Here is a 27,475-nt window from a genome sequence, read left to right as displayed (position 1 = left end):
TTTCAGTCAAGTGGCAAAATAGCTTCTACTACTTAAAATAAAGAGTTTAGGATGGAAACAAAGACCAGAACAACATCCTTTTATGACCAAATTAAGCCACCCCCACCATGACCACCACCCCACTCACACACATAAAGGTGAAAATTAAGTAAGTCCCAAAGTACATATTTTAAAGTTGTTAATATGACCAATCAATACACTATTAATTGGTCATATTAACAACTTTAAAATATGTTCTTTGTTGTTTTACAGGGAACATAAAATGTGACATAGAAAATGAAAGTGTTGGTCAACTCTTACTTTCTATTTTCACCTTTATGTGTGGGAGTGGTGGGGGTGGCTTATTTTGGTCATCACGACACGACGCGGCCGAGCTGACTGGTGGAGGGACTTCAAGTGAAGGTCAGGACCGTGGTCTTGACAGGTGGCAGCAGGTGTCAAATTCACATCATGCTCACACTCTCAAACGCCTCCTTCAGCTGTCACGTGTGAAACACAAAACACGATAAATCGCTGTGTGTTTTTGTAATTTCCCTCCAAACGTGACATGCTCTTCGTTCAGTACTTGAAGCCGCCCGTACGGTGTGCGCTGCAAACAAAAACAAACTACCTTCCATTCAATCTGCCCACATGCTAGCATGCCACCGGACATTGGTGTTGTTCCTTTCAAAATAAAAGACAAAATGGCACCAGCTCAGAGAAAGCGAAAACATAATTCCAACAATAAGGACAGGACATTGAGATGAAAATGTCCTGTCTAATCCTGTCCAAAAATTGTGATTCACATTATATTTGCAATAATTGTAAAAAAAATGTTTTTATAAATATATACATACACAGCCTGCTTTCTCTAAATGTTCTTCATTTGGTTTGTATCTGGAAGCTTTTAGATAATAGATAAACTAATATTAGTTACTAACATTACAAGAGACATGACATTACAGAATAAATCGTTATGAAAAAGTGTATATTTTACAAAGGCAGGATTTATTATTTATGTGTATATATATATATATATATATATATATATATATATATATACAGTATATATATATATATGTATATGAATGTATATATATATATATATATATATATATATATATATATATATATATATATATATATATATATTACAATTTTTACAATATATATATATATGCATACACCAACCAGATTGTCCATTTTGTGTTTTGAAACAAAGGTTTGCATAGTAAACTCCCACTTCAAACAATATTACCCCATGTCAAATTTACGACGAATGACCACATGGAAGTGGAGCTTTATTTTGAAGGTTTTAGCGGAAACAGATTAGTGCATGCGGTGCGTGTACCTCAGCATTCGTAGCTCATCTCACCTCTGAGGGGTTTTGTTGGTAGAACGTCTCCGCGTTCCTTCTGCAGAATCCGGCGTGGAGAACTCTAACAGGTCAGAAAGGTTAGTAAGAACCTTTAACCGCTCTCACGTGCTGGTTTTGTATCGATAACTTCACCTATCATTGCTGTGTATGAGAGATTCGGAGTGAACCAGGTCCCCGGAACTTTGTTGTATACAGTGAAGGTTAGAGCTGGACACGAAACACCGTTAGCATTTCACTCCTTTAAATGTTTGTGTCCGTGGGGTCGAGCACTGACTATGTTATCATTAAAGCTTCTGACATTTATGCACCATTCGTGTTTCTGGCTTTGATTATGGCACATGTTAATGTACATACAGCTATAAACGAGTCTCTGATTTACTTATAAATACGTAGCAGTATATCCTAAGAGCTCTTAGGATAGGTTAGGGTTAGGGTTAGCCAGGCTAGCCAGTTCAACCCCAGTGTAGTAAGTGGTGTTGAACACTGGGTTCCAGTCTGAGGGGTGTGACAACAAGACTGCCACACCAGAGGCTTAAATGAGGCTTAAACGGTTTGGATTATTCAGAAACTACAGCTATTTGCTTTTTAGTTAGAATCATGTAGGGCTGATGTAGATTCTGACCGATATTTGTGCCGGACATTGAACTTCGATTCTTTTGTGGTATGAACTGAGTAACAAACTTCCTGTCATTTAATATTGAAAATGTGTTATCATTCGATATTGCTTGATCTCATCAGCATCAGTGAGCCAACAAGCATGCAGGGGTGGCAATCACAGCCTACCTCACGATACAATATGCAATGCATGATCCACAATACCAATAATATCAAAATATAATGATTCTATGATAATCAATATATTGCAAGACAATCATATAGCAATACCTCATGATATCTGTCTAACTGAAGAAAACAAAACATCTGTGAAAAGTTAAAAGTGCAGGATTTCTCCATTTATTCACATACAGAACAAGTGCATGAAGTCTATATATATTGAATGTGTATGGGTCATTTCATTGGGATTTCTCAGCCGTTATCCCGCTGTAAACTCCCTCTTCATCAGCTAGGTAACTTACGCCCAAGTTTCCCTCATTTATTTGAGCAGCACCGCTGAGGAGACATCAATTAGTGACACCCGGCGAGTGAAACAGTCAGGGACTGTTTACTTTAGAACGCCTAATGGAAGGACGATGTATCTTGATATATGGTGATGTATATCACCATATCAAGATTTTGACCCACTCCTAATGTTGTTTGACTAAGATCTATTGGTTAAATCAGAAGAATTTTACTGTAATGTGCACTTTAAATCCATATTGACTGAGCTATCATAGAACCTGAAAGACTGAACATACTGAATTTGATCTTATGATTATGGAAATAGACCAAATCAACATTCCAGACCTGATCTTCAGGATTGTAACAACTCTGAAGTTGGCTTTCAGATTCCAGATTCCTGGCAGTTAAGGGGAAACTAGGGAGGCTTAACTTACAGTTGCCACTAACTGCCACTAATGTTGTCCTGTAGAAAATAGGTTTACATGCACTTTCAATTTAAGTTATGTGCCTGGTATATATGCTGCTGTTATACATGTGAACAGTGCTGCCTTTTGAGGAAATGGAAATTGGTTGTGTAAAGCCAGCTACTGAAGCTCTATAATGAGTGGCTGTGGCCTGTAGCTCTATAATGATTATACTCATGCACTGACTTTTTTGCTGTTTTATCCTCCACATGAGGGTCGCTAAGGGCACTGGTGCCAATCCGATCTGTGGCTGTAGTTATAATTAATTATAAATAACACTATTATTTGCTTATCTGTTCCTTTCATGCCATGCATAGTTTGGTGAGTGAAGGAAAAGGACATGATGTCTTAAAAGAGTGTGTGAGCAGTGAGTGTGGCATTGGTGTGGGCGTGAGCACTGCAGGTGTATTAGATTCCTTCAAAATTCCTTCAGAGATTTACCCAAATGAAGTTGTGTGACAAGTTATAAACATTCTTGTTTTTAGTGTTATGTACGTGTGTGTGTGTGTGTGGTTTGTAAAGCTGATTTTAAGTTGCAAAAATCAACATTGAAATACCATGAAATAAATGTTGAAGCTCCTTTCAGACAGACAGACAACTTTATTAATCCCTTAAAAGCTCCAACATCCACACTGTTAAAATTAGAGTCACACTTTACAGGAGACTGTAAAGTGTGCCCCAGCACACCACAGTGTAGGAGAGAACACTGGTGACCACAGACTGGTAGAACATCCACAGGAGTTTCTTGCAGATGTTAAACGATCGTAGCCTCCTCAGAAAGTATAACCGGCTCTGAGCCTTCTTGTACAGTTGCCTTGTGCAAGTTAAGTTAAAAGTAAGAACGTAAATGTCCACGGAAATTGCTTTTGTTTATATTTATATGAAATAGTTTTGTCAATATGTTCTCCCTTAGGCCTCCAGAGTATAATTTTAAGTGAGAACATAGCAGGAACAACTCTAGAGGAATGAAAATGCTATATTTTGTGTGTTTTTCTTTTTTGTCTAAACCACCTGCTCATCATCAGCGATCTCCCAGCAGCAAACTCAACTTGACCTCTGACCACCTAATAGTACTGTCCTTTGAGTGACATAGGGTACAGTTTAGAGCTACTCCACTGAAAATGACTTTGGCTTCCTTCTTAGTCACTTGTAATACTTAACTTTATTTCAATGGTTAGTCAGAAAAATAATTTTTCATAACCAACATGTTCAGTTTGTCCTTGTTTTTGGAGCAGGGGAGCAGTGGGGAGCAGTCATGTTTAAACTACTCAGCCACCAAAAGAAGAGGTTGCCAAGTTGTTTGACAGGGCAGCGGCGCTATGAGCACCACAGGGCCATCATGGCCATACGCCGGGAAGACATTAACCCATGGGAAAGGAGGGCACCGCTGGCCCCACGCCACGTTAGAGAGCTCACCAATGCCGGAGTCAAAGTCCTGGTCCAACCGTCCAACCGCAGAGCTATCCATGAAAAGGTGAAGCACTGACTATTATTATTATCATTATTATTATTAGTGCATACTTGACAATGCAGTGCAAGGGAGGTTTTAGTAATAATAATCATAATAATAATAATAATCACTCAATCGTGCTTGTGTATACTTGTATTGTAATTAGTATGTCATGGCTACTTTACTTGATTTTCTGCTTATACCAATTACTTATTCAATTCATATATATTTACATATATAAATAGACATAGTTAGACATCCTAGATACAACCGTAACATTTTATTGTTTGTATTTCAGTTCTGCATCAGTTTTGTGTCTTGTCTAGCTTGCCTCTTGTGCAGCTGGAATGTGAATTTTCCAGTGAACGTCTAAAAGTCTTATGCTGCTGAATTGCACGCCAATATAAATGCAAAAGAGAAACCTCCAAAAATGCTGAAAAAGTAAAAAAAAAGAAAAAAGTGAGAGTACTATGCTGATGAACTAAGTCAGTGTATGTGTTTTCAGTACTACTCGATGGCTGGAGCCGTCATCCAGGAAGACATCTCAGAGGCTTCACTGATTATCGGAGTTAAGAGGCTACCGGAGGAGAAGGTCATGGAGAAGAAAACGTACGCTTTTTTCTCACACACTATCAAGGCCCAAGAGGCTAACATGGGGCTTCTGGATGACCTGCTGAAGAAGGTGAGAACTCTTAAAAGAGCCTTGTAAAAACCCTGCAGTGATGTACTCATACGTAGGCAAAACAGCACTAGTTGATATATATTTCTTCATGGAAATGGATGTTTGTTAATGATCTCCTCTCTTTTGTCACATCTCGAGCTTGCGCTCTCTTTCTCAAGTAAGGGAGTTGTTATTGTGGTATGCAATGTTTGACAGGTGTTTTGTAATTAAATAGCTGAAGTTTCAAAGCTAACTCATTAACAGTTGACATGGGCCATCTCCTCTCTTAGACAAGCATTTCTTGTCTCACTGAACCTAACTTAGTGTCACAGGAGCAGGGAGGTAGCAGCTGCTGTCACAAAACATCCCATCTACTTATGTTACTGGTGCATTTGACGATGGAAGTTTTGAATCCAATTATTTTAATGATTCATATGAATAAATCATTTGTGGAGCTTATCTGTCAAAATGTGTCAGAGAGACAAGACCTAGACCTTCAAAAAGAGGTCTTCAGCCCGATCTCAAGTGCCACAACATTAACTACAGCATTCAGAGCCTCAATGGGTCTTTAAAGTACATAAAATAGAATAGCACAAACAGGATGATGAAAGACAGTTTATCGGTTTGTCTTTGACTTTTCTATATATTTCAACTTGTACACATTTATTTTGTCTTTTCAGGAGGTTCGCCTGATTGACTATGAGAAGATGGTTGATGCTAATGGCTACCGGATTGTAGCGTTTGGCCAGTGGGCTGGTGTTGCAGGTAGGGTGGGAAAGTCCTCAGAAAAATAAATAATTTAATTTGCAACATCCTTTAGTTGCTGTCATTTCCTGGGATGGTTGTGCAAGTGTGTGGCAGCAGCAGCTGTTGGGAAAGTGACAGCAGAAAAATACGTTTTTTAGGGTTTTTTTTTTTGTAGTTTTTAACAATTCATTAATATCCTGAAATTCTTGGCTATGAAATAGCCTCTCTTTAATAAAATAAATAAATTAAAAAATACAAAATTATCATACTTTTCTGCACATCAGCTATTGTTTGAAACCATTCTTAATTGTGCCTTTATTTCTTAAAGGTATGATTAACATCTTGCATGGATTGGGACTGCGCTTCCTGGCTCTTGGTCACCACACACCCTTCATGGTGAGAGAAATCTTTCTTCATTAAACTGCAACTGGAATTTTTTATTTTTTTTTTATTTATATCAATTTAACACTGACAGATGTGAAAACCCACAATATATTTTTTTAAAAACCTACCTGGCGCTCGCCTAGTTCTTTCTCAGAACCTCATCACCTTCTCTTCCCCCCCATCAAACAGCACATTGGTATGGCTCACAATTACAGAAATGTCAGCCAGGCCATCCAGGCAGTGAGGGACTGTGGCTATGAGATATCCATGGGGCTCATGCCCAAATCCATCAGCCCTGTCACATTTTGTGTCACTGGAACAGGAAACGTCTCCAAAGTATGACACGATTAAACATGAATACACTCAATTCAGCACAAGCAGGTTTTTAGGAAATCTTAGTTTCTTTATGTGGTTGTTTTCCTGCAGGGAGCCCAAGACATCATTAATGAGCTTCCTGTTGAATACGTTGAACCCCATGAGTTAAAGGACGTCTCAAAAACTGGAGGTATGTCTGTTTGATGGCTGATCATCAATAATGGGACAGAACATCCACTGATGGCTTAAGTTGCAAAAACTTAAGCCATCAGTAGGTCATTCACCCCTGAAACTGGGAGGGGTGAAAGATGTTTGCAGATGCATATTTAAAAATTACCATTGTATACCATGAAACTGTTGACATTTTGAAAAATACTGTAATATACATTTTTGGTTATACCAGTTATACTATTTTGCCACCAGTTTACATTGTAAATTCAGTACATAGTAAAGCTAAGTCTCAGTTTTTCTGTTTGTTAAGTCGAATAAGGTCTTGAACATAATTCTGTCTTTAATCTACAACCTTTGTTATGTGAAACAAGAAGCACTTGAGCCATGATTTTTCAGTTATTTTGTTGTTGTTTTTTGTCTCGTCAGACGTGAACAGAGTGTACGCCACCGTTCTGAGCCGACACCACCACCTGATGAGGAAGAGCGATGGCATCTATGACCCTATAGAGTATGAGAACCATCCTGAGCTGTACACTTCACACTTCAGGACCAGTGTGAGTCTCCTTGAATCTCTTACATCATCACCAGTCACAGGCCTTGCTAACACAACCTGAACTGAGCATCCTGTACCAAATGGCACTGGTACTAATGGTGCATGTTTCAAACAATCTCACAATTAGATTTAATTTAGATTATTGATGTGATTCAAAATTGATCTTTAATTTTAAAAAAATATCCTGATTTGATACATATAGATTTAATCTATTTGAGTTAGAGAGTTGTATTTTCAGCTGCTTTCAGAGTCACATGAGGAATATAATTTCATGTTTCTGTTATATATACATATACCTATACATATTACTGGTTAAATGTTCTGTATTGCTTGAAAAGAGACATGGGTTGCGATGGGGGAAAGTATTGATTGAATCTGAATCTAATATATTAAAGTAAATATTGAAAAACTTGTGGTGGGCGGGGCTTTGTGGTGGTTTTGAAGATTGTGTTTACCATGAGTCATTGAGAAACACTTTATCTTTGTATTTTTCTTCAGTGCATTTTTTTTCATTCATTCATTCATTCATTCATTCATTCTTCAACCACTTTATCCTCCACATAAGGGTCGAGAGTAGATGTTTTCTTGTCTATGTGGCCCTGTGATGGACTGGTAACCTGTCTAGGAATGTATTTTCACTGTGAGCACCTTGGGAATTGGAAAAGTAACATTAACACCAATCTGCCACATCATTTTTGTTGTTGATAGAGTTTATCCCAAGATCCCAATGACAAATATAACACATGCCATGTCAAGCTCCTTCTTCTCCTTGAGGTTGTAAAAGCTGTAATGTGCTCAAACAAGTTGGTGACATGTTCTTCAGTCAGGTTGATTGAATTTTTAATCGCATGTCTTTGTAGCCTGTCCTTCCATTGCATTTCTTTCTTTAATTTCAGAATTGATTCTGGATGTGTGAAAATGTAATTCTGAAATGTGTTTGCCTAACAAATATGAGTACTGTTACACCCCTAACATTCAGTAGATGTAGGATATACAGTAGTGTAAAAGACTGGCCTCACCATCACAGTGAAAGTGTTTATCTCACATGTCATTTATACCACAGGTGGCACCCTACACAACTTGTCTGATCAATGGTATTTACTGGGATCCCCACACTCCTCGGCTCCTCAGGCGACTGGATGCCCAAAAACTGATGCGCAAAAGCATGCCTGCAGCCGATGCGGGATCACCAGCGCTGCCGCACAAGTAAGAGTATAGTACTGATATTTTTTCTCAGACATACCAAAACTCCTGTGAGTGGTTTCCTTTCATTTCCTCCAGATCCTCTTTGTGTTTTTTTTTTGACTCTCTTCATTATCCCTGAAGTTTTCAGCCAAGTTGAAGCAACTTCAGACAGACATGTCCTTGCTTTACAGTGAACTAATGTCTCTTCACCTCTCTGCTTGTCTAGTCGTGAGATTTGTGTTCATTCATGGAGTCAAATGTCACCTCTTGCTGTATAATGAGGCTGAATGGCAGCATTCACCACTTTCTTCATGAAGTTAACTTGAGTGTGTTCCTCTCCAGAGTGAGCAAAAACTATGTGTGCAGGGCAGAAAACAAAATATGGAGCATTTGGTGAGCACAGACATTTTACAATGTTTTGTCTGCAAAAAGACTTCTGAAAGGCTGCTGTGACCTTCAAGACAAGGGTCATGTGATTTGCACTTTTTTTTTGCTAGTATTTATTGGCCTACGTTTGAGGTCTGTGGTTTTTACCCTTCTTGTTTAACTTGATGTCATGGTCAGAAATATTGTTGGGTAAGAAAACAACAGAGCTCCATTGCTACTGCAAGCAAATTGCAACTTGGAGAGTTTCAATAAATATTTGGCAAATACCTGACATTATCGAACATACCCTTAACTGCAGCAAATGAATAGGCAGTGTCCATGTGCATCTGGCTTTGTATAGATCACGGTAAAATAGAACAGGGACAAATGCAAACTAAGACATTAGTTTGTTATAAAACACAGTTATAAAATGTATCTTTATTGGAACTAATGAGCCAAGTCATACACTTCAGTAGACTTTTATCATCTGTATAAAATCTGTTTTTCAGTGTGTTTCTGAGCGCTTGGCTCGTGTGGGTTTTAGGCACAGGGGTGTGCAGACAGCGCAGTCAGGACTATGTTTGATGACAACATGTCAGTGCAAACATCTAAAAACTTCAACTTGAAATATGCATGATAGAATCAACCTGTCATACTGGTTTCATTTGGTGTCAGAGAGGAGTTCATATATGTTTTAAAGACCCTGTGTCTATGTCTCCAGTACAAAGTGTTCTTTGTGGAACGCTATATTGACAGTGTACAGATCAGCTGAAATGCGGTGAAGCAGGTGCATCAACATGAGAAGAATCTTAGAGGAAGGTCGCCAAAACTTTGTGGAAACGATGAAGGTGTTTTGAGAACAACAGGACAGAGTGCAGTTTACATGACAATTGGTATGATGTTCTTTTTATGTACTCTTGATAAGTACCTTTTAGCACTGTGCATGCTTGGTTTTTAGGCACAGGGGGTGTTTACAGCTATGTTTGATGCTGACTATGTGTCAGTGTCTTATACAGCTAAACTTCTAATTAACCTAACTATTAAAATTGGTGTTTTTCTCTATGAAGAGAACAGAGAAGCACACTCCTCAGTTTTCTGTCAGGAAAAGGCGGTCTAATGCCGATAAAGTAGGAGAAATATTCTTATGATGGCATACACTGAAGTAGGTGTAGATTTAATAAGACTTTTATCATTGGTCAAAAATCTGTTTTTCCAGATGTTTCCACTGTAGCCTTGCTTGTACTGGGCGTGTGTCTGATCAGGATCTCTTTATTTGTCACATGAGATTGTACAAGGTACATTGTCAGTGAAATAAAAATTGCAACATGCCCCTGTTGTGCTGAAAACAAGATAAAACATTTTCAAATTACATTTAAATAAAGATAAAAAAATATTTATTCTTGCAATAATGTTTACATCTGTGACGAGGTCAGATGCTTCCATAGACATGAAACAGAAAAGAGAAAAACAATCCCAGTGCACGGGATTAGGGAGCGAGCATGCTGTTACACACCTAGAGCGCCATCCTGGGGGAGCGACCTGACAGCAGGAGGTGTGGTCTACCCATTAAATCTGACGGGAAGATCACACCTCCACAACAACAGCTTATAAGGCACGTCACCACCCAACATCAGGTGACAGTTCTGAGGAAGGCGGAAGATGCACGCCGAAACTCGTTAACAAGGTAAAGGAAAACTTCCTGTTGTCTAAACGAACCAAAAAACTGAGGTAAATAAAATAGCTGCCTGGATCCTGTAGGTTTTAGGCACAAGAGTGTGCACACACCACAGTTTGTTTGATGATAACTATGTGTCAGTACAAACTTCTAAAAACCTAAACTAAGTCAATGCTATTCCAATAGTCAATGATCACACAGTGGCCTCATAGAAAATAGTTTTGCTCTCTTGAACATTCAATTTCTTTCAACTGCCTAGTGCTGGATGGTATACCTGTTAATACTGAAAACTGGTATTTGTTTATATTAATTTCTAGCTAGAAGTAACTGGTAACAATTGTAGGAATGATCAATGTACTCCACCTTAGCAGACAACACACCTGATGATACCAGGAATGTATGTAGTTACATTAACAGACACACATTCGCTGCAATACGAGCACACACACACACACACACACACACACTCTTAGCTACGCCTCTCCCTCTTTCCCCTTCTCTCTTGCTCTACCACTCACCCAATGTGAGCACACACACACACACAAACTGTTGAAACTTGGCATGATATGCATTTTTGGTCATATCGCCCAGCAAAAAAAATGTGTACACTAAACCGCATTGGTCAGCAGGGGCATTCAACTCCTGGATGGTTTTTTTTTGAGTTCCTGTGTGTCATGAGCTGACCTGAGAGCAGCATATAACTGACATGCTGATTGCTAAGTGTCACTGTATCGGTTGCTGTACCTACACAGAGGTCAAATGTCACATGTTATCTTCATGTTTACAGAGGGAAAGCTTATCATTCTGTCCCTTGACCTCTCCCCTTCTACAGGCTGCTGGCTATCTGCGACATATCAGCGGACACTGGAGGCTCCATTGAGTTCATGAATGAGTGCACCACCATTGATCGGCCTTTCTGTATTTATGACGCTGACCAGCACATAGACCATGACAGGTACAGTATAAACGAATCAGAGGTTTCAGGTTATGAACTTTTTCCTTCACATTGTTAAATTTTGAAGAATGTTGTCTTTTGTGAAACTAATCGGTCTTCAATTTTGAGACCGATAGAATGTGTTTATTTGCAAGGTAAAATGATATTGAATGTAATATGAATAATTATCATTAATATTAATTAATTTAATTTTTTTAATTTCATTAATTTGATTGACAGATACACAAAGCAGTGATGTTTGTACAAACGGCAAAATCACATTTCTGTCAAATGATCGGATATGATATTGTTTCATTTTGTAATATGAATACCTCTTTAAAACTATTATAGACTTTTTAAGACAAATATTTTTTTTGTCAGACTCCATTAAAATGACTGTAAACTGTGTACTGTCTAAGATATTTAATACTCTATTTGTTTAATTTGCATGGATAAACAGTTGTCGATTAGTTGTGACCTGTGCTCTAGACAATGACCGCTGTTGTTTGCTGTCCTGGCAGTGTCGAGGGAAACGGGATCCTTATGTGTTCCATTGACAATCTTCCTGCTCAGCTCCCCATCGAAGCCACAGAGTATTTTGGAGACCGACTCTTTCCATACATTTGGGAGATGGTAAGACATTTGGGTTTCATGTGAGGTGAGAACAGGTGATGACAGCTTTGGTCCGGGTTTCTGTCTCGCACTCAGTGCCGCTTTCCGGTCCTGTGCAGTGGGAGTTTGCTGTGGGAGAGCGCTGCAGGGGGTTCCAAAACCCTGACAGATAGAGCTGGTGTTTTAAGTCGTGTAATAGCAATTTCTTGTTTGGTAAGTGTCATGTTGTGTCATCAGCTCCCTTCAGATGCCAACAGACCATTAGAGGAAGAGGACTTCAGCCCACAAGTCAGAGACGTAAGTAATTTCATTTTTGTAAATTATTTTGAACTGCAAATGGTAAAATCACTTTTCTAAGCACAGTTAGCTTCCACCTGCAGACATTCATTTATCTTTATTTGTTCCTGCTGTCTATTAGGGATGTCCCGATAAAACTTTTTCACTTCCGATACGATAACACTATTACAGCCTTGAGTATTGGCCGATGCCTATATCGATCCGATACGATATCAGCACGAGTCATACTCTAATTACTTATTTTGTAGTGTGGAATATTAGAATAGACTTGGTCAAGTGATATTACTCAAACGGAGAACAATAGTCAGCAAAAGTAGGTATGAGAAAAACTGACCCATTTATTATTAACCAATGGGTTACATACATTTTAACCTTCAACATAAGAATATTCAATTTTTTTGCCATGTGCCAAATTTTTAATTATGTCTAGTTATTTAAGTTATTATTTAACCTAATTTTAATATCAGATGAAAATATGCAACACATTTCACTCATTCACTCTCATTTATTCAGTTTTTTTATTAAATTGTTTTCCCCCCTAAAGGCTGTCATTACTTCAAACGGAGCGCTCACCCCAAAGTTTGAATACATTGAAAAACTTCGAGAAAGAAGGTAAGACCCATTTCAGACTCCATCTGTGAGCATGTTTATTCAGTACATTTCCTATTACACTCTTTAGCAGGCATTTGTGATTTAAAATGCTTAGAAAACATAATGTTTGAGTATCGTTGAGTTTTTCATTATGTAAAACAAAATGATTTTGGCAAATGTCTGTTCTGTCTGCGAGTAAATGCAGTCAATGGATGACATGTTTAAAGAATACGAGACAGGTAACGTGGACACTGTTTGTTGTGTGCTAGTGTAGCCCAACATTGCTAGCTTTTCCTTTTTGATATTGAGAGCTTAGTAAAAGTATAGTAATATTAGTTTTATGCAGTCTTCTGTTTTAGCTGCTTCTCCCCCTTTGACTTATCCTTTTGTAGCCTTGCAGTATATGACATTTTTAGTGTCCTTTGGCCCGGCAGCACTCACGGCTGGACTGGTACCTAGTGACTAACCGTGCCTTGTGGTTGTTCCTGCACAGTTTTCGCCTCTGGTGTCTGCTGTACCCACCTGCCTCTGCACTAACACATTGCATGGCTAGTGTACTAATAAGCTGCTACCACCAGCCCACCTCAGATGCTGGAGTTTACCTTTGGGTTTCGAGGGATAGAAACATCTTTTTGTCTCATTTTACATAAGAAATGCCATCACCCGTGTGTTGCATTCGTCTGTTTAATTTCATGTGGTACTTGGAAATGTAATTTGCCTTATAGTCAAATGAGAGGATGAATATAAGCACCTCAGTCTTGAACTATCGCGTTCAAATTTTGAAACTTGACTCTGATGATGACAAGAATACAATAATAAAATGACCTACTTATCTTGGTGAAATAACTCACAACATTCACATTAGAGCAGTTAATTAAAACACATATAAACTCCCAGCGAACCTTTGAAAAAACCTGTAAAATTCTTAATACTTATCATATATCATGGAATGATTGGAAAACGACAGCACCCTGAAAACTTAGACTTAACTAGGCAAGCAGTTTCTCTTTGTTTGCCCTGACAAATGCTTCTGGCATAATGACAACACTGTCACCTAATAACAGATGAGACACAGGTACAGCTTTGCCTCGCCACCTTTTCTAAATGGATATCAGCCCTGTTAACAGTAAGAGAACATGGGCCAGATGTCTGTCCATTTTTTAGTGCTTTTACTGCACCAAACTCTGTATCGGGCACAGGGATGAATTCTGTATTCTTTCTGATTATATATAAAACCTAAAATTATACATTTCCTATCAAGAATCCGACTGATCTTATGTCTGTATTTTGATCATTTCTTTGCAAGCACTGTCTTTAATCTGTTTTGATTGATTTATAAATTTCTTTGATAATATTTCTCTAGTTTTTACAACACTTGGCTTATCTGCAGCGTCAAACATTTTAATGAGCCTGACAAATATGTCTGTTTTTGAGTTGAGCCTCTGTTTGTCACATGAACGCTCATATTTAGGCCACCTTTTAAGACTTTTAAGACTCTCAATTGAGCCTAAGAATCGTTTTCTTTCCAGACAAGCTATGCCACCAAATCTTAATCCTTTGGATTGAGTTGGGCTCCTTAAGATATGTAAACTCGGACATGAAATCCTCCTGAGGGAACATCTTGCTTTTCTTTTTATTTTAATTAAGAAGATGAGCTCGGCAGTGGACAGACTGCCGGTCAGTCTCACTGTAACTCATGCATGTGTGCGGTGTCGCATCCAATTAGGCCAAGGCTAACAAGTCCAGAAGTCCGACTCCTTGGAGATTTGTCACAGATTGTTGTGATGGGATATTAATGTCACAGATTAGGATGGTGCTTACGGCGTTAAGATAAGCCAGCATGCTAAATAACACTTTTAACCGAAACCTCTCAGTTAAATTAAGAGGCTTTAATATTTATTGTTATGCTTCTTATTTTCACTGTTACACTATGTGATGGGTCTTGTTTTGTCTATTTTATGTCTAGTTTATTCCTCTTATTCAGAAATTACAATATAGGTAAAGTTGTTGTGAGTGGTAATGTTGATGTTCAGGAAAATTTATATTCTTTTTTATTAAGTTTGAATATAAGAATATGAATAGGGTTATTAATTAGACCTCATAGACTACAGATAAGTACAAGCTTTATAATCAGATATCAATTAATCTATGCTGTATAGATGCATCAAAGAAATGTATTGTTTATAATGTAATTATAATATGAAATATACAGTGTATTGTAATTATTGCTATTTATTGTTAAATAACCACAAGATGCTTGGTTGTAAGTTTTGGATAATAGCATATGTCCGAATTAGTAGTAATATTTAATATTATAGCTGTAATTGTACTTCACATGACTTTGTAAAACTTGGGAAAACATTTTAAATGAGAAATTCTTATATAGTCATGTGATTATTGTTTTTTTTTACCCATGTAATGAATTGCATTGCACTTAAGCTACTGTAACTTTAACTGCATTCCAAGGGAAAAAAATAAAAATGTTTCAGTAGTACAAACATTTTTAATACAAATACTGTAAATACAAAAACGGGGCAAAACGGGAATAATTTCAAACCACTTCAAAAACAAAACACTTAAACACTGTTTATATTGCAAAATGCTCCTGTTCTGGAACTCTTTATACCTGCTCCCTGTCTATGTTAACTTTTAACCTTGTGTGGTTTCTCAACGCTTACTTCTAAATGTTTCAATGGTCCGGCACCTGCGTACCTGACGGAGCTCTTGAAGCCACACATTCCAAGCAAAGCTCTGAGGTCAGCTGACCAGCTGCTCTTGCACGTGCCTAGATCATGACTAGAAAAAAACCCAACATATTTATCTTTCTTTTTGTTTTGGATGACCCTCTCTCCATGCTCTTCCTACTCAGTCTTCTTCCCCGTCCTCCTGTGTTTGAGTCCAGATCTTCACCAATCACATCAAAAAAAGGATTTAAGTGGGAATTCCGGTATTTTTCGACCTGTGAAAAGGTTGCACGGTTTCTTCTCTACAGACGTTTCCACAAGAAAGAAGTTGTAAAATTTCAACTGGCGCATCAGACACGATTTGTGAGATTGATAGATAGTTGTATGTCCGGTGTGAACACAGCATGGCAACATTATCAAGGGTGTAGGTTTGGTTACCCTTGGTAACGTCACCAGTCGCGGCTGCTGCCCGAGGCGATCTACTGGACTGATTATGAAACTTTTTGTAATTACTATTCACAAAAATACCGGACTTCCCCTTTAAGGATAATGAGAACAGTCTCATTGCCTTTTTGATTTTATACGCATTTTATCATTTCAGAGAAATGTTTAGCAACACTGTGATGAGGTATATTGTACTGTGACGAATGTTTTATCCTTTTAACGGTAACAATCCATTTAAGGCTACTGTCAGTGATCTGGTCTTTTGGCATCCTAGATTCACTATCAGCCATGTTACTGACCAAACACTCTAGGTCAGTCATAGCTGCCAGAATAAAGAGCAATTTAACACGTATGTCAAAAGGATTTCTCTGACAGCTGCTTTGTATTTAAAGGCATCCGTTAAATCAAAATCCACACTGCCTCCATGATGATACTGTCATGACAAAATCTTGCTAAAAAAGTGTTGCTCAGGGCATAACATCCCAGCTGTGAGACACATGGATAGAAGCACAGTCCCTGAGCCCCAATGATGTGTTATGGTGTGTTTCTAACTCTGAGAATGTTTGATGTTGTGCAGGGAGAAGGATCAGATCATGAGCAAAGCTGGGATGAAGCGAGTTCTGCTACTGGGTTCAGGATACGTCTCTGGGCCCGTTGTTGAGTATCTGACTCGCAATGAGAAGACTCAGGTCACTGTGGGTACGTTTTTCTGTCAAACTTTGAAAAGTCATTTGTAATATTTTTAAGTTGTATGCCTTATAATTTTATTGGCCTTAACGGGGAAGTAAGCCGTCTCTTCTGAAGCTTACTCCGGCCACTGCCTGATTTAGAAAAAATGCCAAGTAGTGGGCCGAGAGCTAAAGTCAGGAGAGTTGGGGAGAGAGTCTGTTAGTGAATTTGACACCAGTTTCAGCTGTGGAAAATTCCCACAGCAGGTGCTCGGTGAGACCTTCTCATGAAACCTCTTGTTTACGCCATGCTTCATGTGGTGGAGAGTGAAAGGCAACATCTATAAAAGCGGGAGGAGTCTGGGACAATAACCTTTGCACTGGACCAAATTGTATATATGTATCATTTCAAGAAACATGTTACTGTGAATAAACAAGTTATACTTTAAGCAAGATTTTTTGGATTATCCACAGCGTGCTCTCCCAAATGTATATTATGTTTATCCCCACACAACCAATCAATCAGTCTTTTACATCACAACCTGATGAGACAACGTGAGGTTTGATCTCCCACTGATGCATAATATTTAATTTTCCTGTTATGTTTGTGTTTAGCGTCAGTGCTGCTGAAGCAGGCAGAGGAGCTGGCTGCTAAATATCCCAACACTATCCCCATTACGCTGGATGTCACCAGCCAGGAGGGACACCTCGACTCTCTGATCAAAGACCATGACTTGGTCATCAGGTACAAATAATAAATTATAATAAATAAATTACGTTATTATTGTGAGATGCAAATGTACAGGCATGAAAGGAAACTTATGTCGGTTATGATGTGTGTCATGATATGTCAGTTATTTTTGTTTATTTTTGGTTAGCAGAGCCTGAAAAAAAGTGTTAAGCTAAATTACTTGATTCCCTACCTGACTATTTAGCACAAGAACAGTGGATCGATTGAAAATTTGTCCTTAAACCTATAAAAACCTTTAATTTGACAGGTGCTGCATATTCCAAATTTCCAAGAAAAAAATCCCACATATTATTTGTTATCGTCATAAAATGGTATTTAGCTGGTAATTACTGGTGTGTTTTTAATAAAAGCCTACACAATTTGTCATCATTCATAAGTATTACAACAATCTTTCCACATATTTACTACAAAATTTCTTAAAATCTCAAGTGAGCAGTGACTTAATTCCTGTCATGACTAACATGTTCTTCCTTTGCCCATGAAGACTGAGTCTCAATTGTCTTTCTTGAAAACATAATTTACAAATGAATAGCGGTTAATTAGATTATATGGGAAGTGTTGAGACCGAGCCTATGCAATGTTTGTCTCTTCCTATGAGTCTGTACCAATAAACCTGGTAAGATGATAAATGGACCTGTGTAGAGCATATGTCTTGCTCAGCTCCACACTATCGGGCACGCAGGCTCAGCTGTTATCAGTCCACTTAAAGGCCTAACCTTCTCTATCTGATCCTCAGCTTGCTACCATACTCATTCCACCCACTCATTGCCAAACACTGCATCAAGAGGAAGGTGAATTTGGTGACTGCCAGCTACCTGAGTCCTGCCATGAAGGAGCTGCACAGCAGGTGATGTCCAACTACACAGCAGTCAAATAACAGAACAGGATTTATCAAAGAGAATTTGCTTTTAATGACGTTCATATCAGTAATGCACATGAAGTTTATCATGCATACAGGTTATTTATAATTTAGAATAAATAAGATTTCATTTTTTACTTTTCCCACTCATTTTATACAATAGTACGCTGTACATTTGTTGCCCGTCAGACATATACAAATCTAAAACCTAGTACAACAAATAATAAAAGACTTGGAAAAGTGCTAATAGTATGATAATATCATCATATTCCTACTCTTTCGAGGTAATAGCGTGGTAATGTAACAGCTTACTTATTATGATGCTTTTACTAAAGGCTCCCATCAGTAGAATACATTCACATGAAGATGATAGGAAATACGAATAGACACTTACAAGACACTTACTTACACATTTAATTATGTTTAATTCAGGGACTTAATTCAGAAACCTGTTTATCTGCATGCTTGTTAAGTTTCACCACACCATTACATTACATTGCTTTTATTTGATATTAACATGGAAAATAAGATGATAATGGCATAATAGTACAGACATGCAATGTAGAGTGTTACCAATAAAACTGAATCATAAAATATTAAAGTTGTTGTAATTGTACAATTACATTTAGATTCTAATCAATAAATCGTCTCTCAATCTATAAAATAGCAAAAAGCAATGAGAAGTTCACACATAGGGAGGTTAAGTTAGTAAAAGTAATAAATAGAAAATGACAAATGTAGTAAATAAAATCTGTGTGTTTGCATGCATGTGTGTCAGTGCGGAGGAGGCCGGAATCACTATCGTCAATGAGATGGGACTGGACCCGGGTATCGACCACATGCTGGCCATGGAGTGTATCGATAAGGCTAAAGCTGAAGGCTGCACTGTACGTCAGTTTTTTTTTTATTTTAACACGGTTTTTTAATGGTGTATTTTTTAACTGATATAAAGAACTTTGATTTCATGTTTGTGGAAGGTGCTACAAATAAACTATGAAACTTCCAACTACATCAAAACAACCTCTCTATGCCATGCAGGGGCTGGCATTGCTCCTCGGTGAGACGTCTGATGACGAATGGTTTGTGATGATGCTGCTCATGACAGAAACACATCCTGTTCAATTTGTCTTGATAGCCATTTGAGTTAAAATCAAATTCCTACTCAACCATTGGACTGAGGTTGATCTGCATCAGTGCACTAACCTTGACACTTTTCTCATATAGATACTGTGTGGTTCATGTTAGTTGTCGTACTGAACTTAAATCTGTTCCAACCTTGGATTTAAATGTTCTAGTTTCCAGTGGCTTTCTTTAAAACATAGACAATTATCAGACTCAATAACAAGCTGCTGTCACTTCTGCGCAGTTAGAAAATGGGTCGTGCTAAAAAGGCACATTTATTTATACACATATATGTGTGTGTGTAAAATTTTCAGCACGACTCATTATATGAAAAAATAATAATTCAGTATAAATAATCCTGTTGTTCAGGTGGAGTTATACAGCTCCTTCTGTGGTGGTCTTCCTGCTCCAGAATGTTCAGATAATCCCCTCCGCTACAAATTCAGCTGGAGTCCAATGGGTGTCCTCACCAACACCATCAGCCCTGCCGTCTACATCAAAGACAACCAGGTACAGATGCTTCAAAGGACAATAAATGAATAATATAAAAAATGCTTTTATTTTAAACCAATAAGATGGAAACTCAGTCTGTGTCTTCTCCAGGTGGTAAACGTCCCAGCCGGTGGTTCTCTGATGGAGGCCTCCATGCCTATGGATTTCCTTCCTGGTTTCAACTTGGAGGGATTCCCGAACCGCAACAGCACTATATACGCTGAGCCGTACGGCATCCAGACAGCTCACACTCTGATCAGAGGAACTCTGCGCTTCAAGGTAGAGCACTCCTGCCGACTATTTAAGACAAAAAAAATGGCCAATATGTAAGTCCCCCGCTTAAATATAGGCCTTTAAGAGTATCACATAGTCGTCAGACTGCAGTTATTTCGCATAATTCTTTTTTAAACTTCATAAAAACAACTGGGTGAAGCAGAAATGTTATAAGTCAGGATAGACAGTCCTGACCAGTTGGCGGCCTTAAAGACACCTCTAACTTTGTTTGCTAATCACAATACAAGCTGAACAAGTAAAGTGAAGTGTCCTAGTAGTGTGCACCTGCTACCACACATCAAACCAGTAAAACTAACACAGACCAGCTCTAGATGTTACATTCTTTTTTTGTCACTCCACTTTCACATGTCTGAATATATATATATATATGAGCGAAAGATCATGAGATAATAAGCTAAGACCAAAGCAAACTAAAAAGTGTGAGTCCCAATTTTCTGTTGCTCAACAGTTTGTACTGTTTAGACTCTGCACGATGACAAAACTGTATTTCTGTGTAAACCTGATTTCTCCCACTATCTTTTGTTTCTTGTGTTAATTGTGATTCAGTGGAGCTTTTGTTCTGTCCCTCAGGGCTTCGCCAAGGCCATGAGTGGTTTTATCAAACTGGGTCTGATTAACAATGAGCCTTGTCCTATCCTGCAGCCCACTTCATCTCCCGTTTCCTGGGTAAGAACCTCCACAGAGAACGCTTTCTGTGTGTGTTTTTAAAGGGATCATGAAAGCATTTGAACAGATGGCTGAAAGGCAGCTGATCTGTGCCTCCCACTTGGTTCTCCAGCCTGTCATTCAGTTGTATAAAATGAGCTGTTTTGCAGCTCTTCCACTTGAAGCATTTGACTGTGAAAGTGGGTTTGCTGAAGAGTATATTACTGCCAATAGCTACTTGTAAGCATCAAGGCTGCAGTGAGTCGAGGCTTTCTGACATTGATGAGTTTACAGCAGATAACATTTGTCGTCTTTTATCCTTTTGAGATGAATAGGAAACAGTGCCACATGTTCAGAAATGATGAAAAGCAGTTTTAGATCCTGCCCTTTGTCCTTCTGACTCTCAATAGCATTTTTTTAATCTGGGAAAAATATTTCTCCAAGAAAAGTCATGGCCCACACGCAGTATTTAGCCCTGTAGCATCATGTCGCCATTTTAAAAGTGTCCAGTCCCGAGATATAAAAACATAAGCAAGAGTCAGTTAAGAAAATGAAGTTACAAACCATTGTAGGAGCTAAAGAAGGGCTAGGATCCAACCTAGGAGTGAGAGGAGACAAAGCTTAACCTAAAGAGGAACCAAGGAGACAGAAGAGGAGTGCTTTGGTTTTAGAGGAATGAAGAGTGTTATCTGTTGTCTCAACAGAAAGAGCTCCTCTGTAAGCAGATGGGATTGTCCTCCTCTCTGCCCAATGATGCTTTTGAAGAAACTGTGTGTGAACACCTCGAAAAGGACGACTTTAAGATGGACACCCTAAGATGGTGAGTGACCAAAGATGGCTGTCGTGGTGTTCTCACTGCAGTGAGATAAAATCCACTCTGTTTTTATCATTTGCAAACTGAGAATGTTAGTCAAAAAAAATTATGAAATATGGTAGGTTGTTCCCGGCCAGAAATTGAGTTTTCAGCGCCGTGAAACCGAGTCCAACTGCTAGATTTGTTTGTGCAGCCCGGATCTGAGCAGAGGAGATGGCTGCTGCTAAGCAAGGCCGAGGCTGTTTCTCTTCTCTTCTCTACGCTTTTCACTTCACTTCCCTCCTTAACAGGGAAGCATGAAGTGGTGTAGCACGCACACACCTCAGTTTAAATCAACTTTTTCAAGGGTGTCGTCAGATCAAGGCTCCGTGCCGCCATTGTTCGGCTCCTGCTGGCGGTGAAGGGAAGAGGGCCACTACTATTCAAACATAAATTCCTCTGACAGTGAAAGTGAACTGTTGAAAAGAAATTCCATCTCCGCCTTTAAAAGGGTAAAAAGCCAACGTGCTAACAGCTCAAACTGAAAGACTTGTTCATTTATTCACTTCACCAGCAAAGCAGCAACAAAAGCAACTGCTCATCTCTTTACATTTAGCCAAGGATGTGTGGGCCACCACAGTACTGCCAGGGTGTTGAAGCAGAGTCGCTTTTTTTCAAAGCTTTTAATACCGCTTCCTGAAGGTTATTTTATTGTGTCATTTTATTTGTCTCTCTGTGTTCAGGCTTGGGATGCTGAGCGACGAGCCGGTGCCACAGGCTGACAGCACTCTGGCCGCTCTAACAAAACATCTGGAAGCAAAGCTGTCATTCAGTGAGAAACCTGCACATTTTATTACCAAAATTCAAAAGGACACAAGAATAAAATGGGGTCAGGGAATCAGCAGGTGTCCAAGCGTGTTACAAAGCATTGCATCTATTCACCCAGTAGTTTAATAAATAATCAGGGTTCAAGGTATCTTTATTATCCCTCATTAAAAATCTATGATGCTACTGAGAACAATATTGTTATTTATTCCTGACTAATGACTTGATTTATTAACTTTGGGAAATAAAAGTGTATCCATCCATGAAGTAAAACACGAATAATAAAATCCAAAAACACTTTGGTGATTATCAGTTAATAAAAAAATAAATCAAAATAACCACTCACACTAAATGTGATGTCAGTGACTCTTTGGTGTAAACAGTTGTAGTCCACTGTGTTTGGCTCATGTTTCTTCACTGATCTCATTTTTAAACTCAACTATGACGTCTCCGCTGTGTTCAGATAAGGGCGAACGAGACATGATCATCCTGAGGAATGACGTGGGGCTCCGCCACCCGACCGGCGAGCTGGAGACCAAACACATCAGCCTGGTGGTGTACGGCGATGTCGGCGGTTTCTCTGCCATGGCCAAGACTGTGGGATACCCAACAGCCATAGCTGCTCGCATGATCCTGGACGGTTAGTATTATCACTCTGGAAGATTGTTGTTGTTGTCGTTTTTTTATGTCTCACATACATTAACACTGACGATTACAACATGTTGCAATTAAAAATGCAGTTAAAGCTGGGGTAGGTGACATAGTTTTAGTGTAATTGATCATTAATTCCGTTTCAATAAAATGTAAATCAGTACAAGTGATCAGTAAGATTTCTGCACCTCCTCTCGACTCCGTTAACAGCCTTGGGGGAGATCTGCCCAGTGAGAATGTAAACCAATCATAGTCCAGAGAGGGGGATCAACCTCTACTGACTGTTCCTCTAAGCAGCTACGCATATACAAATGATCACGATGTAAAATAATTACACTAAGCTGTGTCAGAAACCAAGTTACACTTGATTATATACTTAACTTTTGGTGGTGTTTGTTTGTATAAAGCTGCATCGCAGGGGGAAGCCGTCAAACTGCTGAATGACAGGGTTTTTTTTAGAGCGATAGTTTTCACTTCTGAAACTTCTCACTGTTTTGAGTCATACTCCAACCTGTTCACAGCCTTCTTGCATTGCTAGCACGTTTCCGTAGCATCTGTCTGTCCTGACATCAAATGAATCACCTCTTGTGTTCAGTGTGGGAAAACGGTGCTATACTGAGGAAAACAGAGAGAGCTGATAGTCTTAAACAACATGCTTTGATTGGGACTTAATGGACATTTGTAGAGCTGAATCGATTATTAATCGAGTACTAAATTAATTCTAAAACTATTTTGATAATCGATGAATCGGTTTGAAGCTTTTTTCATGATTAAAACAAACATTTTTTAAGGTTTTCTGATGTTTTATGGATTAATCGAGAAAATAATCGACAGATGAATCGATTAACCAAATAATCGTCAGTTGCAGCTCAAGACATTTGTTTGTATGTAAAAGTTATGTAGCTGCTGCTGCTGGTCAGTTTGTAGATTGTAGATAGTTGTAATTGTTGGTCAGTGAATCTGTGTTTACACTCTGCAGGTGAGATCAACAAAAAGGGTCTGGTGGTTCCGATGACACAGGATATCTATGGGCCCGTGCTGGCTCAGCTGAAGGAAGAAGGACTGAACTTCATGTCCAAAAGCACCCTGCTGGATTAGAACTGAGCGTCCAAGCAAAACCAGTAACTCCCTGTAAATTCCATCCAAGGATTCCAAAGATCATGTTAAAAAAAAAAAAAATAATAATCCACACAAGTCAACATTGAGGGTCTGATAAGATAAATAATAGTGGTTTTTTTTTGTTTGTTAGTTTGTTTTTGCTGACACAGTTTAATTGCACCAAACATGTTAAATGTTCTAACATGTGCGTAAAAGGCGAATGAAAATGTGACGATAGATAAAGTCAAGGAATGCAAACTCCTAAAGCATTAAAAAGCACAGCATTTGCCTCATGAAGCAAGAAAAACTACTGTTCTGATTGGTAAATGTATCCATGTTAACTGCCTTTTTCCCACCATCAGCTGAAACGGTGTCTGAATTACCAGTGGTTTCACAATGTTTTCCCATTGAGGTTGAGTCTAAACTAAAAACCTCAACACATTATAGTGCGTTATAAACATAATATAATGTGTTTAACATAATGTGCACATAGACCGCTTGTTACACACACACAATCTTTATGCACCGACGCAAAAGATCTGTTTTGTCTGCAGAAGAAATGGTTTCTGCCCCAAATACAGCAAATATGAAGAGAGAGAGAGAGAGAGGGAGAGAATGTAGATCACCGTCTTGCCTTTATTAACCGAGTAAAAAATGGATGGATCCGGATGAGTGTACTGTACAATATATAATAATAATTTCAGTATTTGTAAAAATGTCTACATTAACACAGCAAACGGTTATAAATGAAATGTTTATATTCATTCATGGACACGCGTGCACAGGCAGAATGAAGGAGAGCTCGTGAATCAAAACAAAAATAATGTGGTCGTTATCCATAGAAGTAAACATTGCTGCAAATCTGCTATTTGAGCCTGTGGGCTCAAATCATTTGTCTGAATTTCATGAATTCATGGGATGTTTTTTCCTGTGAAAGTGCAGGATTGCCAACAGTTTGAAGGTCAGACAGCTCCCACTGTTACTGCCTCTTTTCATTTTGTTTGTCGTGTTTTTAGAGTTTCACACTGGAATCAGTTACAGACGATGGAGAAAACAGAAAGATTTTCACACCTGCTGATGTTAGAAACTATCACCACAGTCTGCTTATTTTAGCAACCAAAGAGCATTTCAAATTTAATGCTCACATTTGAGAATTTAGTCTTTTGGGTGGTTCTCGGCACAGTGGGTCATCAGCCCGATCAGTTGTTGTCATTTATTAACTCATGACTGACTCAGTCATTAAAATATGTTCAGGTAACACTGACACTCGACTTGTGTCATGCGCCGAGTTTAACCTTGATTGACGCGTACGAGTGAATCAGTTTTGTGTTCTTCAAAATGGTGAATAGATCTCGTCTGTTACCTGAACCTGAGACATTTATTTTGTCATTGGTGTGTGTGTGTGTGTGTCTGTGTGTTCACCTTGGAAATAGTTTGTTACATTTAAAGAGGGAAATAAATATGTACCGGAGATATATATTTTTTCTGTAATATATCATTAATTTGGGATATGTACTTTGTAAGTGGACTTTGGGGGTGTTTTTAAGTACGAGTGATGTTTTTTGGATATATTTTGGGTCTGAGTTCTCCTCAGATTTAAAAGATATAAAATAGAATAAAATAAAGGTTGTAACAAATCCAGTTAAAATGACACCAACACTAATTTTAATGTCAGAAAATGACTAGTACTAGTTTGGCTTGCCTGCAACAAACCACCACAATTTTCAATGTTTTCTCTGTCAAGTTTGGCATTTATGCACAATGTTATTCTTGACTAATAAACAGACATTCATTTGTAAAAGCTTCTTTTCTCTTCAGTTTTTTGCTTTTTAGAAATAGCACAATAAATAAAATATACTTCTGTTCTTCCTTCCTCTTATCAGTTGAACAAAAAGAATTATTGATTGTCAAATGTAATGTTTCAATTCCAATGTAATTATCCGTTTGACAAATTACAGTCTTCCTCAAAATTAATGTACAAAGTTACCCTGTTATTGTTGGCAGTGGTGACAGAGGTATTAACTTCAAACCTGTAAATGAAGTCGGAACTACTGGCAGGACTGCATACAAGTAGCGGTATTTGTGAAATTTAACCTTTAACTTTTCCCACAGAATGTTCTTTGCTCGTTTAAGGAATCCGGGCCAGTGGATCCAGTGGAGCAGGTTGTCCACAAACCAGAAGGTCGGTGGTTTGATCCCTTTTTCCTCCATTTCACTTGGGTAAGACGTTGATCCCCAAACTGCTGAGAAGCGTCTGTGAAACCGTTATCATTTTGGTCAATGCAAAAGCTGTAAGTGGTCGTCGGGATTAAAACTACAGTGTTTGTGTAACTATTTCAATGGGCTTGTCACACTTTTGTCACACTCCACATGGTCAGTGGCTGCGCGAAAACGAAATGAGGACTGAAACTTGTTTTTATGTTTGATTAATCGGAACACAATAAACTGACTAATAGTTTCTCTAATTAAGCGTCGGAGGAGAACAAACTGAGGTCAAGGCAACATCTTGACTTGTCAGCTGTTGATTATTAACAACTTAATCTGAGCTGATCCCTCCACTGCTTTGACCCCATAGCTTTTATTTTCATCTGTTTGAATTTACCTAGAACGGACTTCAGTGGTTTATATTTACTGATCGATTCTGCTTCTAATTCTTCCACTTTAAATAAATAAATAGTTTGGTTATTATGCACATTTATAATTTACGTCCAAAGCATTAGTTTGCTTTATCTAAAATGATGTTCTACGTACCCAATGGTGAATAAAGTAGTAACATAACCAGCCACATTAAAAATATGCTTACGGTATTAAAGTGAGTATTATGTTATATATCTTGTAAATTAAGTCATATTTATATATTTCTAAATTGGTTAAAAATAAACATAATGAATTCACTTTTATTTGCATAATTATACCAGGTAAAAGTCAATTAAATTCGAATCTATTTGCTTTTTTTTTTCATTTTTATTTTTATTTATTTTTTTAACAGACTAAAAACTAACTATCCTATGCTTTTGTTTCCATGATCCTTTTCTGATGTGTTCATGGTCTCCTGCTCAGCCTCTCTCGCTCCCAATTTGCCGTTTTGCTTCCACTCAATTTAGAGGCAGCCATGCAAACTAGGCCACCAAGCTATGGGGATAATTGGGGATGTAATTATTAAAAGTCAAAAAATGCAAATGAAGTAGTGGATACGGCGGCCGGTCAAGATGATGTCAGGACACTTGACCCATTTTCCCTCCAGAAAAGACGCGCTTCTTGCAGAGTCTTAGCCTGGATTAGCACATGGATTACAGCACAACTTCATAAAGGGAAATTGTATAATCCA

At 38.3% G+C, this 27,475-nt stretch overlaps 1 protein-coding gene across 4 annotated transcripts; it reads left to right on the top strand.

Annotated features, from left to right (window-relative positions):
• Positions 1–1,317: 1,317 nt before the first annotated feature.
• On the top strand, positions 1,318–25,948 carry aass (aminoadipate-semialdehyde synthase). Of its 4 annotated transcripts, none has more exons than XM_044035819.1 (25): positions 1,318–1,425; positions 4,116–4,354; positions 4,836–5,012; positions 5,672–5,756; positions 6,067–6,134; positions 6,312–6,458; positions 6,549–6,627; positions 7,035–7,162; positions 8,225–8,367; positions 11,220–11,342; positions 11,843–11,954; positions 12,171–12,230; positions 12,775–12,842; positions 13,049–13,060; positions 16,527–16,648; positions 17,233–17,362; positions 18,105–18,215; positions 19,006–19,114; positions 19,719–19,859; positions 19,953–20,120; positions 20,706–20,801; positions 21,485–21,600; positions 22,317–22,405; positions 22,862–23,038; positions 24,029–25,948. In XM_044035819.1, exons 2-25 carry the CDS (start codon positions 4,136–4,138, stop codon positions 24,145–24,147), a joined length of 2,799 nt encoding a protein of 932 aa, XP_043891754.1. In that variant the 5' UTR covers positions 1,318–1,425; positions 4,116–4,135; the 3' UTR covers positions 24,148–25,948. The 4 variants fall into 4 exon arrangements, with proteins under 4 accessions (XP_043891754.1, XP_043891753.1, XP_043891755.1 ...); XM_044035818.1 differs by having other exon boundaries at positions 1,318–1,434; XM_044035820.1 differs by having other exon boundaries at positions 1,318–1,434; positions 4,094–4,354.
• The last annotated feature ends 1,527 nt before the right edge of the window (positions 25,949–27,475 follow it).

Source organism: Solea senegalensis, linkage group LG10, assembly GCF_019176455.1.
Source record: "Solea senegalensis isolate Sse05_10M linkage group LG10, IFAPA_SoseM_1, whole genome shotgun sequence".
In the NCBI taxonomy this organism is placed as follows: Eukaryota; Metazoa; Chordata; class Actinopteri; order Pleuronectiformes; family Soleidae; genus Solea; species Solea senegalensis.
Note: the sequence above shows the minus strand (reverse complement) of the source record. Positions and strands in the feature narration are given on the sequence as shown.